Raw genomic sequence first — 14,649 nt, 5'->3', positions numbered from 1 at the left:
TCGCTGGGTTCGTCGACGCGGTGACGGAGGTGCCGTTCGCGAAGCCGCTGCCGAGGAGGGATCCAGGCTCCGGCGAATCCGCTACCACTCGCCGGTGGCTTGGAATCGGCTCCCGCAGCCTGCTACCGGAGGCCGCCGAGGGATCGGCGGTTCAGACCACCGGCATCTGCTTGTGCCAGTAAACCCTAGCAGCGACGGCGCAGCCCTGTTCTTCGTGAGGGAAAGGGGAGAGAGAGAGAGAGACGAGGAGTTGAACAGGAGAGCCGTACTTTTTTGCATTTTGGCCTTTTTTTTTAAGAAAATCACATTTGGACTCCTAGATGATGTATTTCCCAATCTGGACCCTAGGGTCGGCGCCGAGGTAACACCTTTCGGCGCCGAGGTAACATCTTTCGGCGTCGTGAGCCGTGGCGCTGAGGTTTCCGACCTAGCCGTTGACTTAGCGCTTGACGTGGCTGCGGTAACATGTCTCGACACCACAGATCACGGCGCCGAGTCCTTATTTTATACACTGCTCACTCTTTCTCTCTCTTCCCGCGCCCTCTTCCTCTCCTTCCTCTCTCTCTCTCCCTGCGCCCTCTTCGTCTCCCTTACCGGCCTCACCTTCACCGGTGCCCTCCTCCAGCGGCCCCTCCTCCAGCCGCACCTCCGCTAGGTGCGCGGCCTCCTCCGGCTGGCCCCTCCTCCAGCAGCACCTCCGACAGGCGCGCGGCCTCCTCCGGCGGCCAAGCGCGCGGAGTCTTCCGGCGGCCTGACGCCGGGGCGCCGCCCGCCGTTCTGGCCGCCCCCGCGCGCCCCCCGTGTAAGCACATCCGGCGAGGGAAGCCTTGCGCGGCCTCCTTTGCCCGGCCGCTGCGCGAGCACCGGCACGGCCGTGAGCCGGCACGCAGCCTCCTCCGCCCGGCCGGTTTTTTATTTTAATTAGTTTTTTAATTTAGTTGGGCATTGTAGTAGTTAGAGTAGTCTATTTAATTTTAAACAATCTATTTAATTAGTTTTAGTAGTTTAGTTAGGTAATGTAGTTAGTAATTTCCTGTAGATAGTTAGAAACCATAGTTAGAAAATCTAGTTAGACAATAGATGTAGGTATTTAGTTAGGTATTTAGTTAGGTAACTTAGTTAGATAAATTTAGGAATTTGATTAGGTACTTTACTTAGGTACTTCAGTTACTAGGTACTTCAGTTAGGTATTTTTAAGTAATTCTTAATATTTAGTTAGATAATTTAGTTATTTAGATAATTTAGATAGTTAGGAAGTATCTCAGAGGGTGTGCGAGAAGGCTGATTGTAATTGGAGAAGCCTCTCAGAGGATACGTTGACCGCAAAGAAGACTGGCCAAAATGTATGTATGGTGAGGACTCCTTAATGCATATGAGCGCCGAGAGGATAGATGGAGGTCGTTGTTTCTTCGAATTCCCGCGAATTTTAGTAATTGTTACTACAACTTCGTTTGTTACATATATTTCTCTTTTTTTGTACAACTTACATGAGATATTTGTTACAGTCTTCAGATGCTTCAGAAAACTGTGGGTTCGTTAGGTGGGTCGATCCTCCTCTACTTTATCCGCATCATGAGTATATCTACTACCTACGGAATCATATTTTTGATTTAGAAAGGAAAGTGAGCAATGGTGACAAGGAGGAGGAAGAAGATGACAATAGCAATGGTACCGGTTCACAAGAGATGTCGTGCACTGATCCATATTACAACTGCCCTTATCATAGGAACAAGGGGCCTCCGCAGCACCGTCCCCGCCACCTGCAGTGGGAGTATACCATGGAGAAGGGGCAACACAATTTGCTATGTTGGGATAGTACTAGAAGTAACATGTCTTATTCACATGCTACTTTCATGTGTTTGTTGTTTTGCTTAATTACCTAAGGTTTAGGTTTAGTCCAGAACCTCTTTACCCTTGTTTCGTACCGGTCCTCATATACCACTATATGTGCTGTGCGTGTTCAATGCCATACACTACTTTGTTAGTCTTGATTCCATTATGTTATCTCTGCACAAATTGAAATAAATATTAGGAACAATATCAATGAAAGAACGACACTTGAGCTCATAGAAGATGTAATAAATGATCAGTGCTTGGAAAGTTAAGTACATGAGAACACAGTAACTCATGGAAGATGCAATAAATGATAACACAATAAAAAATCAAGTGCATGAGAACACAATGAAAAGTTCATTACATGAATAAACCATACAACTTGCAAATCTTTCATATTACTGAGTGCAACGAGGCCATTTTGCCTTCCTCATGCATCTGGATTCTCCTAAATTATTGTCTTCGCACGGTGAACACGCTCCAGCTTGTGTTCCCTCTCCTCCTTGTGCAAGCATCATGCCTCCTTTCCGGCTCTTCTTTCCGCTCTTTTTCTGCTGCCTCCTCTTGCCGTCTCTGCTCCAACAACTCTTTCTGCGCCGCATCCCACTCCTTCATTCTATGCAGATACTCCTTATCCTACTCTTTGATCTCAGTGTCGATCCACTGCTCAAAGTCACAAAAGCGGGGAGGGGTCTGAAAACATTTAATTGTTACACACCTACTATTACTCATAAAGTATACATGATTCTATATGACAGCGAAAATATTATAAAAAATAAATATTCTTATGAGCAACCCAATGTGGATGTGATGAGGTGTAGGATCGAATGCATAATTTTCACACATCCAATATCTCTGGTCATATGATTCCTCTTCATCTGACTTGGCTACAGGATCACGGCAGAAGCACATCGGTAGAGGAACACCACTAAGCAGCGGGTAATGGGTGAAGGATTTTTCAGTCATCACTTGTGGTTTACTAGATTTACCACGGATAAACATCTAAGGTTGCATATTACACATATTAATAACTAAATCCTAAATCCTAAGCAATTATACTGAATAATACACATAATATAGACCAAATCAATACGTAAAAATTGAGGAGAGGAGATAGGATACCTTGCTCTTGAAGATCTATGGATCAAATAAAAAATTTTAAGATCAAATACATCGATTGATGAGGTTGGGCAGGCGGAGAAGAGACATAAAAGCCGAGACAGGGTAAGAACTAGAGGACGAAGGCTCGGACAAGGGAAGGTAGTCGTGCTGTATGGGCTGCCAGCTCGGCGCCAGGTAGGCAGAGCATGTGGTATTTCGCGTGCCATGAATCATGGCGCCGAGATGTGTGATCTCGGCGTTATGGTTTATGGCACCGACTTTAGGATCTAAACGTGGGAATAAGTCTACTAGGGGTCTAAACGTAATTTTTTCCGTAAAAATGGGCAAAATGTAAGAAAGACGGAACATGGGAGCGTGCGCTCAGGGCTGGGATCGATCCGTTCACTTGAAGGGATAAGGCAGGGGCACGACCGTCTTTTCCAATGGCCTGGTGATTAAAGAGAAAAGGGTTTTGGTGTTCCTCGCTGGTGAGTGCTGAGTGCTGACCACACCAATCGCTCTTCTCCCTGCCCCAGGAGGAGCTGCGAGGATTTTTGCGGCTCCCCTCCATTGATGGCTTCTCTTCTTCTCCCTCCGCAGCTCACTTGTTCCCTGCCCTCTTATCATCGCATCAGGTAATCTCTCGACATCATGAATTCGCTGCTTTATATTCCAATTTTCAGCGTGAATGCTTGTGAAAGATGCCGTTTTTCCCCGTATGGTCGCTGCAATATGCGGTGTGATAGGTGATATTAGGATCCAAAATTATCTTTTTACTCATTCTGGGACTAGCAATGCGGGCATGCGGCTCTGTCCGCAGATGCACGGACCTGAATGTTTGGTCAATTCATTTGGGTGGGTTATGTTAACATGTAAGTGTCAGATTGATGAACGGGCAAGAAAAATGACAGAGATCCAAGTCATGCTTTATTTTTGACGCATTGCCTCAATAGCATTTGCTACGTGCCTACATGTAGTGTGCATACTTAAATGTGTTACTCTCTCATAACAGTTGGTTTATATTAGAAATACTCTTTGTTCATTTTTAAACAAAACATGACCTTTGAATTTCTAAAGTTACAGATGGCATACTTGTAGGGTGCACTCCTATAATCTGGTGACTTGTGTGCAGGGGTCAAATACATTACAAAACAAACATTTTGGGCAAGAACATGGCTAAGCATACATTGCGGTTGCTTAACCAAACTGTGAATGCTGCGTCAAGGACTTCTCAAAATGCTGTGGAAGGTTCAAGGGATGAAGATAGTGACAGTGAAACTTCAACTAAAAAGAAAAGAGCTTCAAGACGTGGGAGAAAGAAAGCCTCCACAGAAACATTGGAAGGTGAAAGAGAAGAAAGCCAAATAAGCTCTGAACAAGAATCCCCTGAAGAGACTAAGAAAGTTAAGAGGCGAGGCCGTAAGAAAGGTAAATTTATATACTGGTTGCACTTCTGGTCATCTGGAGCACTTTCTTTCTACATGTTGCAGCATCATGTTTTTTCGCTGCTATACTACAGCTGCTACTACTGCAAGCTCAGAGGAGGAGATGGACAAGGCAAAGGAGCCAAAGAAGAGGGGAAGAAGAAAAGTTAAGACTACAGAGGAATCTAGTGACAATGAAGGAGATGACCAGGGCAAAGATCTGATGCCCTCTAATGAAAGAGAAGATCAGACTGTGATAAAGAATTTGGCCAATGACCTGGAAACTAAAATAGAGTTAGCATTGCATGAAGATATTGGAGAGGTTGATAGTTTAATGCCACTAGTGTGCTGCTTTGGACCTGCTAAATACTCATTTATTCCTTCTGGAAGACCTGCTAACAGGCTGATAGATCATGAGATTCATGATAGAATGAAGGACATGTTTTGGTCTCCAGATGAATTTATGAGGGCACCAGGAGGGCCTTCATCCAATGTTGCTCTAGCTTTAGCAGCGATTGGTGGCAGGGTTGCATTCATGGGAAAATTAGGTGATGATGAGTATGGTCAAAGTTTGCTGTACCACTTAAACGTCAATGGAGTTCAAACACGAGCAATCTGTATGGATCCTTCAGCGCCAACTGCCGTGTCCTTGATGAAGATCACAAGCAAAGGCAGTCTCAAGACAAACTGTGTTAAACCTTGCGCTGAGGATTATTTTCTGCAGTCTGATATCAACCCAGCAGTTCTAAAGGAGGTAAGTATCAAACCATCAAATATAAAATTTGTGACATAATTTCTTCTGTATAATACTTTGTCATTTTTTGATGCTCCGTGTATATTATTATTTGTTATTTATTAATAGTGGCATGAAAACATCTGATTCTTGTGTGTTTAGTTTATGTTCCTGGAAAAAGTTTAGGTGTTCACTTTGTACACATAGAGATGTGGGTTGCCTTCTATTTCAGTTTATAAGGATGTATTTTCGAACATATTTAATAATGCAGGAAGTCGTAATCTCAACTTGCATTCATATTTTTCTAGTTCTCTTATCCCGTTGCTCGCATGTTGTGGGAGTACCTCCCTAAAGGATTTGGTACTCCCCTCTCCTAAAGCAATCTCAGAGGAATGTCTTCTCCTATGGTCGATTTTTTTCTTTTATTTTTCCAATTCTTTGATATGTTTTCTTACCCTTGGCCTGAAATTTATGTCGTGTTACATGTTATTTGTGATTTAAGAGGAGAAAATAGGAATAAAATACTGGTACAAGAATTTTAAGGATCTATCCGAATTATTTCTAATTTGTCGCAAATACTCTTGATATGCATGTTTAATCTGATACGGATTAAGTGTCACAAACAAATTTTAGCTCATTGTATAACTTATATCAAGATTAATATGTCTAAGCTAAAGCAATACTTCTGTTGATAATTTTGAGAATATTCCTTCCTCGGCATTCTATACCTCTGTTGGTAATTTGGAATACATAGAACCCCATCTCATACATCAGATGTTGATGTCGTTCTATACATATATTTTCCAATACCTATACCTGAAGAACAACCAGAGCCAGTACATGAGATTATTGTGGGTTTGAAGCGAATACTAACAGTTAGCTGCTAGATCTAATAAAATTTGGCACAAATCAATTGTAAAGCGTGACTCATATCGCTTTAAGTTTGCTACAGATGATTTCCATCATAAATGGATAAATCATTATGACATCGAAATATTTGATGCACAGGTCAGGGTTAACCTGTTTCATAGTTAGGCCCACTAGGAACCAAATATAGGAACCTGTTTATTCTTCTGCTTTACTATCTGTTGTTGCAGGGCGTGTCTTAACTTGATTCTGTAATCCACATCAAAAATCACTTTACCAGTGATATGTTCTAGTCTTAAGGCACACTATTCACAATGTTACCATATGATACCATATCACGTGTGAGAGAACAAATAAATGATACTAAGAATTGCATAAGAACCTATTAGTGTCAAGGCACTGACAGCTGCTGCACACAGAACATGTATGGTATTATCTTTTCTAACTTTCTTCTTCGTCTTAATACAGGCTAAGATGTTTTACTATAATTCATCAGCTTTGCTTGAGCCCACTACACAGTCATCATTGTTAAAAGCCATTGATGTTTCAAAGAAATTTGGTGGTATAATATTTTTTGATCTTAATCTTCCACTTCCACTATGGTCATCCAGTAAGGAAACCATGTCGCTCATCAAGGATGCATGGGAAGCTGCCGATATTATTGAAGTCACGAAACAAGAACTCGAGTTTCTCTGCGATATTAAACCATCTGAGAAATTTGACACAAGTGATAATGATAAGTCCAAATTTACACACTACAGTCCAGAAGTTATTATGAAATTGTGGCATGATAATCTCAAGGTCCTCTTTGTGACAAACGGTACCTCCAAGATTCACTATTACACAGAAAAGCACAATGGCTGGGTTCGTGGGACAGAAGATGCACCGATCACTCCTTTCACCAGTGAAATGTCACAATTGGGTGATGCCATTGTTGCAGGTACCTCATATGTTTTTTTTACCCTTTATACTCCTAGAGGATATGTTACTGTTTCATAAATGATGCCATACATTAGGCACTGAATCTCTAAATATGTCCTGTCACTTTTACTATGCGGAGATAATGCTGATTTTGTTTTAAGATAAGGAAGGAACCTCTGGTATATGATGCATAGCCTTGTGCGTTATAATGTTTAGGTCACAGTAAGCTTTATGGTAACTGGAAAATAAATCTAGCAGACATAGCCTATTACTATATCTCCACCTGTGCTTGGCAAAGAACTCAGAGACTGTAACCTCCTGAGTTCTGCACGCCGTGAGGGCCATTTTTCGGGTATCTTCCAGCTGCAACAAAGACAATATAACTTTACTTTGTGGTGACAATATGCCAGTTTGATTAAAAACTGTTTGAACTCCACTTCATCTTTTCTGTTTATGTGATTCTAAGGCCCACTTTATTAGTCTGACATGCATTCGTCTGGGTTAACATTTCGTGTCTTATTTTATTTTTTCAGCCCTCATGAGGATGCTGGCAATTAACCCTCACCTGGTCACAGACAAGGATTACTTGCACAAGGCAGTTAAACATGCTATTAAATGTGGTGTCATCGATCAGTGGGTGCTTGCACGAGAGCGGGGCTTCCTTCCCAAAGAGAGAGCAGATCCAACCAGTGAGCAATATGAAGTGAGGTCCATCACAGAGAGGGAATATCGCACGCTTTCTGATGCCTTGCAATCAGAAAACTTGTCAACCAGTGAACTTGCATACGTGGAGTGAAAGGAGAGGCCATCAGCGTCTATATACTGGATTCCTATATTTATTACGGAAACTGGCTGCGGTTAGCTGAAGTTGGGATTCAGAAGTATTAGCATAAACCTGCAATTTTTAGGTTAATAGCCTCAAAAGTAAGCCTAACATGTTGATAGTGTCAAATTTTGTCTTGGAGACAATGTAAATGTGACTGATTCCAGGAATTTGGCCTAGAATGACATCTTTGTTCATTCTTTCTGTTAGATCGCTGCCATATGGAAGTCACTAATAACCGTGGAATGGAGCCCCTTTGGTGTTATCGGCTATGCTTTTTGTATATCCAGTGTATCTATGTGACAGAACTGAGCAGCATGTTTCTTTTTCAGGTAAAATATTTTTTTTTAAACACAGGAATTACAGATTTATTGTGGCCTAAATTGAGTCTGCAGTTGGGTGTTCTATGCCTTGCAAGTTGCAACAAGGCATGAAGGATACTTGTCCTTGTTTCACAATTGTGCATCACTGAACAGGGTGAACATGGAGGACTTGTAATTCTTCAAGCAGAGTAAGTTTCTGGTAACTGTACCTATATTTGTTTAGAATGCATTACATCTGTGGTTTCTACTATTGATAATTAATAGAGCCTCCCATATATGCATTATTGTTAGAAACAGGGTTCCAAAAAGTAGAGCTAATTGTAAATATCAAATCTGATGGGATTTTTGACGCCAGTTATTTAGGAAATATAAGTTGAGCTTTCTACCATAAATTGTTGTCATCTGTCATTTGTCCTTGCAAACATCACAATGTTTCTCAACACTATCGCCTGCATTGCCTGTTTCAATCTTTTCTAAAGCGTAATGCACTGATCATTTGTGTTAGGCTTAAGTTGTTGCCAAAATAAAAATGGAAAACTGAACGTGAAGATTCTGTTCATTTTTGAACACTCCTTCATTTCTAGTCTCAGTTAACTGTATAGCGTCGACTTGTTATGGGTTGGATTTTAAGTATGACCTACCTAGTTTATCCCTGTCACTCTCTTTGTCTAAAATCTTTTGTCCCTGCTAAATCTTGGACTGATGACCTCCTGGTTACCATCTCGATGTCTTGCGCTAACCTGTTCATATAAAATCTCAAATTATAAAGGAAAGGTTGACACAAAGTTGCTCCTGTAAGTAGCGATTTAGTTCTGGGTGGTGTTGGCAGCCTAGGGCCAACCATTTAATCAATTATCTGGCAGGGCAATATCAGTTACCGCTGGTGATAAGATGGTATCAGCCACCAAATGTTAATAGATCCTGCACCGCATTGAATGAATAATCATGGACAGACGTATAAGTTCCTTTCTGAGTCAGTTTAGACATTTCAACTGCCAATGAGTGCCTTTTTGACATATTTTGCCATCTTCTAATCTGAATGCTTCTTGGAGTGGGAAATCGATATTGAAGTTGCAGTTTCTTTTGCAGAGTATTTCGTTTAGATTAAGTTCTTGTTTCTGATAGGTTTCAGATACATTTTTACTTTATCAAAGCAGGAACTCCTTACCAATATAATATAACACAAAACTTCAGAATCTTTGTCATACAAAACGTGGTTAATTGTAAGGTCTAATTGAAAACATCTAGGTCAATACGCAGAGCTGATTCAGGGAGGTTTCTCCTTACTTTATTTCTTCAGCCTGTCATTACTTGCAGCAAAGCAATGCTGATACATCGACTAATAAAAGTATTTACTGCTTGTACCTGTCAACCAACTAACCACTATGTGTACTCGGCAACTATTAGCATCTCCAACAGATTGCTCATCCCTTTCCCCAATACCAAAAAATTGATATTTTGGTGATTGGAGGTGCTTTAGCAGATTACCAATCCAATTCCCATTGCCTAGAACTTTTGGTAATCATCAAAACACATCTCCTCTCACCTAAATGAAGGGGATTTATCCCTCTACCCTATCCTTGGTGATTGGATTTTGGTAGTCTGCTGAAGCAATCATTACCAATAATATGAAAGTAGTTATTGGTAATGGAGAGAGAATTTGTTTTGGGTGTGAAGTATGAGTAATCTCCTTTCAAATTAAGGTACAATGATATATGTATGAATCTTGCTTGTATCATACGCAGACGACTAAAGGGTACTGAAATATTTTCCACCAAATGTTAATGCTGCATTCGTTGTTGTCGGCAATGCTGAAACAACGATTAGTGACAAATTGAGTAACAGAGACAATAGTATCTTCCATCTCCATTGTTATCTTGTTCATCCTACTGAACTGCACAAAAACCTGCTGCTTGACAGACTCTAATCTTAGATGGACATCCTAGACAGATCACTGGATTCAGAAGGCATTCATCGACCAGCAAATATCGAAGAATGGCTCTTAGGTAAATTCAAAGGTATTTAGTGTCCCTGCTCCATGCAAAGCTACTACAGAGAGTTCTGATTCACCAATGCGAATGCCTCTGCCTCACCAGCGGCCACCACCTCTCCGATTCCAACTGCCCTATTGTACCTCTTCGGTTTTAACTGCCCTATCCTTGTTGCCCGTCGGCGGGAGCTTCGTTCTTCGTCACCTATCCATGTTTGCTAGCTGTTACTGCCTTTTCTGGCATTGACGCTGCGGATACCGAACATGCATGGTGGGAGGGCTTGGATCCTCTCCTCGCGAGGAAAGGTCGAGGAAAGGTCTTGCTGCTCCACTGTGGTGTCCGAGATGGGTCGTTGTTGGCGCCGGCTCGGTGTCGTCCCTCAACCTCCTATCTGCTCACTGAGCATATTGGTGCTGCGGAAGAAAAAGTGGGGAGCTCTTTGATATTCCCGGTGTCTCTAATTCCTGATTTATCTGGGATCCATACCATGGACACCATGGGCTATCTTTCCTTCCCCGGTCTTCCATCTCATGGTCACTGGCAGCGACCACAGGAGGATGTATATATGTTGCTGAGACATCAGCGGTGTTGGTTGCGCTTATAAAACTGATGGGAACTCATTGAGGCCCGTTACAATCAGCAGCATCACTCTTTGCACCATGAAATCACTAACAAATGAATGAGACGATAGTGTCTTGCTCTGTTGTATGATTGCTTTTTAATCACAATAAAAGTGACTGGTACCACACGAACATCACACAATACCAGCACAGCCCCATATGGCCGACTACGTTGTGGTCAGTATAAGTTGTTACAACAACCAACCATCGGAATAGCATTGATATAAATTTTTACCGACCGACATGTTTTTATACCAACGAACAATCCGATAGATGCTACTTTGATGTTGTGGTATAGTGTCTTGCCTTGTCGTAACATTTGATTTTATCACGCACTGTGGAATGGCTAGAACACAGTCATCAAGAGCAAGTGAGTAACTGAGCTGAGCCTGGCCTCTTAATTTAGGGGATGGATTTTGAAGGCGATGCCTATAGATGGGGTTCCCCTTAACACCTTTGTATTAGTACTCTCGAGCAAATAAACGACTTGGGCCCTTGTGCGCTGCAGGCGTTCATTTTGCCTTCTAGCGTGATACGTAAATTGGTTAACCTTTTTCTGTCCTTTTTACATGAAACACACACAAAATGAACCGTTAGCGAGAGGTCGTCTAAGCGTCCATCTGCCCCACGCACAACACATCTTTATGTTTATGCATGGAACACACATAAAATGAACTGTTAGCAATTAAGGAGGGGCCAAATAAAGGTATCACGACCTTCATGTAGGTCGTTTACGTTTGAAAGCCTCGCTACAAGATTATACCACTCGCGTAATTTATATTATCACCTACTAGAGGATCTCTGAAATGAGATGTTTAAAGGTATTGAAACTAATCACTTGTACCACACTATCATATCTTTACGTACTGATGTTATATAGGGATGGATATTGAGATCTCAATGGTTGGTTACCCATAAGCCACATATGTCTTTCCAGAATCTAATTTGTACGCACAACGCGTTTGACGTGCTGCAAGTCTGCCGCTACATTTTCATACTGGAATACTCGTGTTATGCACGCGCCTGGGGTCACTACTCTTGCTCCAGGCATCCGACGTCTGGCCGCGCGGTGACGCCGGCCCGAAGCGCCCGTGAGTACATCCTCCGACCTCCGCCAAGCGCTCCGCCACCTCACAGCGCTGTACAAGTTCTTAGCTCCCGATGCCTCTGATCCCAATGGCAATGAGCAATTAAGCATTTAGCATAAGTAGCCTGTATTTGGGTTGAGCTAAATTGTGAGGTTGTCTCCACATGTGTTTATATAAAGAGAGGAGCTGAAATGCCCAATTCAAGACCATCCATTAATAGTACACCTGTGATGATTATACTAAGTGCGATGCTGGCCCAACAATTAATTACTAGCATGTACTGCCATGCTGGCTGTCTTTCTTTCTTTCTTTTTGAACGAACGGCACATGACGTGTGCGTTTCTATTGATATAACAGAAAAATACAACACTATATCTCTGGAAGGCTATAATCAGGCAAAATAAAGAGAAAATCAACTAACAACCTGTAGGTCGGATTAGGACATCGACACCGCACCACACAGACAACCCCAGAAGGTTGGATTGGGGCAGCGTACCACCGAAACCACTTCACGTCGCCATCGCTCGAGCACCAGAAACGCACCACCATCACCAGGGCGAAAGCCCTCAGAGAATAAACCATTGTCACCGCCAGCGCCGTTGTTGCCAATGATGTCCCACACCGGACTAGCCACTGTCATCATACAGGGTTAGCCGCCGTGATCCGCTGCAAGCTGTGTAGCTACCAGGCCATCAAGTCTGCTTGCGCCTCCTCACGAAGTTGCCCTACATCGGACCAACACCCGCCGAGCAGGGCTGACCACCTAGGTCGCTGCAAGCTGTCAAATCGATATACGAATAGCTACCTCTGACCATCCATCGGTTGCACAACGTCCACCAAGATCTGATAGAACACTATTGGAATCCAAGCCACCCAGTCGCCTCGTCGAAGAAGCAGAAATATCGTACGAGGCCTCCGGCAACCAAGAAAAAGACCACCACCACACGGTCACTTTGGCAGGCACCTCCGCTGGCCTCCTACCACACCGGCCTCTGCCAACTTCGTAGTCACCTCTGGCGCACGGTCCGGCCAAACCGTCACCTTCAAGCGCCAAGTAGATGTTCTTCCCTCCCAACACTGCGGCAACTTCCACTTCTTGGCCATCATCTGCCACCGTGTACACTGCCCCTCAAGTCCATGTCTTGGTGTCCGCCCACTGTACCACCTGAACCAGTGCACCAAGGTTGGGGTCTTGCACTGACATGGCCGATGCTATGCGTGGCCGCTCGCCGTCAAACCAACTAGTGAAGGCTCCAGCGCATTGCAAAGAAAGGGAACTCAAAAGGCGGCATCCTTAGGAAGAACATGTCGCTAAGCCGCGCCAACGCCGCCCACCTGAGATGGGCGAGGTTTTCACCCGGAGAATCCACCATCGAAGCGAGGAGGGTGCCCTGACAACGTCCTCAGCAGGAATACGGCGGCCATAGCGTCACCGTTGTCGGCTCAACATACCGCCGAGCAGGATTTCTCTCGGCACCCACCTGCCTGCAGCCACCACAAGCCTATCTTACTGCCAACCACCACCACCAACCTCGCCTCCCGGACCGCCTGTTGCCGTTGCCATGCGGGCATCGCCGAGCGACCCGCACGCCACACTACTGCCACGCGACCACCTCCACACCCTGCACGTGGCCTCCGCTCCCTGCAAGCTCCACACCCGCCTTACTGCGGCCGCCGCCGGGAGCGCATGGCCAGCCTAGCCACGCTGGCGTGAGGCCGGCAGGCCGCCTCCTCGGTCAGCACTGCCGCATCGGCGCTCGCAGACACTGCACAGCCTCTCGTGCTGCCAAGCCGCCTCCACTCTCTCCGCCGTCACACCGCCTCCATACGCAGCCACCACTCACTGCGTGGTCACGCTGGAGCTGCCACCACTACGTCGTCACGTCAGAGCCGCCATCACTTATCCATCACCAGGCGTCGATCCCGCGCCATGCTGTCGCCCCCACGCCTGGGAGCAGCCACCGTCGGCAGATCCAGCCACGAGGACATCGGATCCACACTCACCGGCGCCGCCACAAGCTGTGCCCCTCCGGCGACCGAAGCAGCCGTGCCCTTCTAAACACGAAGGGGAACAGGGCTGCCGCGCCGCCACCATCCTTGCGGGCTGCACGGATTTCCGGCGACCGGCTCGGGCGGTGGCGAAGGGAAGGGAGGAGGGAGGGGGTGGCGGCGGCGGCGGGATGCCCGCCTGTGTCGCCCACGCGGGGGTAGCCAGCGAACAATAATTAGGGGTCCATGCTGTCTTTCTTGATGACAGGGCTATTGCCTTTATTTCTTAGAGAATTAGGGCTGCCCTAACTGAACAACAACCAGCTGCTTGACAAAGTCTGATGTATGGACAGACGAAAGACCACTGGATTCAGAAGGGAAGGCATCGAACAACAGATATCGAACGATGACTCTTGCATAGACTTGGAGGTTTCCGTGCGCCACGCAGCCCTATTACAGAGAGTTCTGGATTCGCCAATGCGAATGCCTTGGCCTCACCAGCCGCTATACCTCTTTGGCTTTTCTTAGACCAGAGTACCTGATGTTGTTTGATTGGCTCGCTTCATCCTCCAGCTGAAATTCATCCTTAGCTTTGCTCTCTTTTTTCCCTCCTTGCCTTGCTTCAGAATGTAAATCGTTTGCCCTAGCAGGCAGCAGTGGACGAGGTACTGAATTCAATGAGACACGCTTAATTAAAATTTTAGCAAGATATGGTAATCGATCTACTTGTATCAGTAAGTATTCACATGGTAAAACAGGATATTATTGCCAACTGTCATAGAGAAACCTTGATCGACATCACTGCATCGTCTATCAATAAGCTCCGGACTTGTGGTGAGAGTAGTTAAGAATTGTGTTTTAGATGCATGGTTTATTTCATAGATGGAAAAGTGAACTTAATTATGCCGTAATGGAGATGGCTATTAGGAGTCACAC

General features: G+C 44.5%; 1 protein-coding gene across 5 annotated transcripts; it reads left to right on the top strand.

Moving 5' to 3' along the window:
- The first annotated feature begins 3,364 nt into the window (after nucleotides 1-3,364).
- On the top strand, nucleotides 3,365-10,681 carry LOC112874723 (fructokinase-like 2, chloroplastic). 5 transcript variants are annotated; one of them, XR_003225024.1, is made up of 9 exons: nucleotides 3,365-3,569; nucleotides 4,067-4,362; nucleotides 4,454-5,112; nucleotides 6,427-6,898; nucleotides 7,413-7,803; nucleotides 7,913-8,034; nucleotides 8,179-8,213; nucleotides 9,946-10,031; nucleotides 10,122-10,681. XR_003225024.1 is itself a non-coding variant. In XM_025938224.1 (5 exons), the coding sequence occupies exons 1-5, from the start codon at nucleotides 3,508-3,510 to the stop codon at nucleotides 7,673-7,675; spliced, it is 1,752 nt and encodes a 583-aa protein (XP_025794009.1). In that variant the 5' UTR covers nucleotides 3,365-3,507; the 3' UTR covers nucleotides 7,676-8,058. The 5 variants fall into 5 exon arrangements, 1 of the variants encoding a protein (XP_025794009.1); XR_003225022.1 differs by having other exon boundaries at nucleotides 8,121-8,213; XR_003225023.1 differs by having other exon boundaries at nucleotides 8,098-8,213.
- The last annotated feature ends 3,968 nt before the right edge of the window (nucleotides 10,682-14,649 follow it).

Source organism: Panicum hallii, chromosome 9 (genome assembly GCF_002211085.1).
Source record: "Panicum hallii strain FIL2 chromosome 9, PHallii_v3.1, whole genome shotgun sequence".
Taxonomy (NCBI): domain Eukaryota; kingdom Viridiplantae; phylum Streptophyta; class Magnoliopsida; order Poales; family Poaceae; genus Panicum; species Panicum hallii.
Note: the sequence above shows the minus strand (reverse complement) of the source record. Positions and strands in the feature narration are given on the sequence as shown.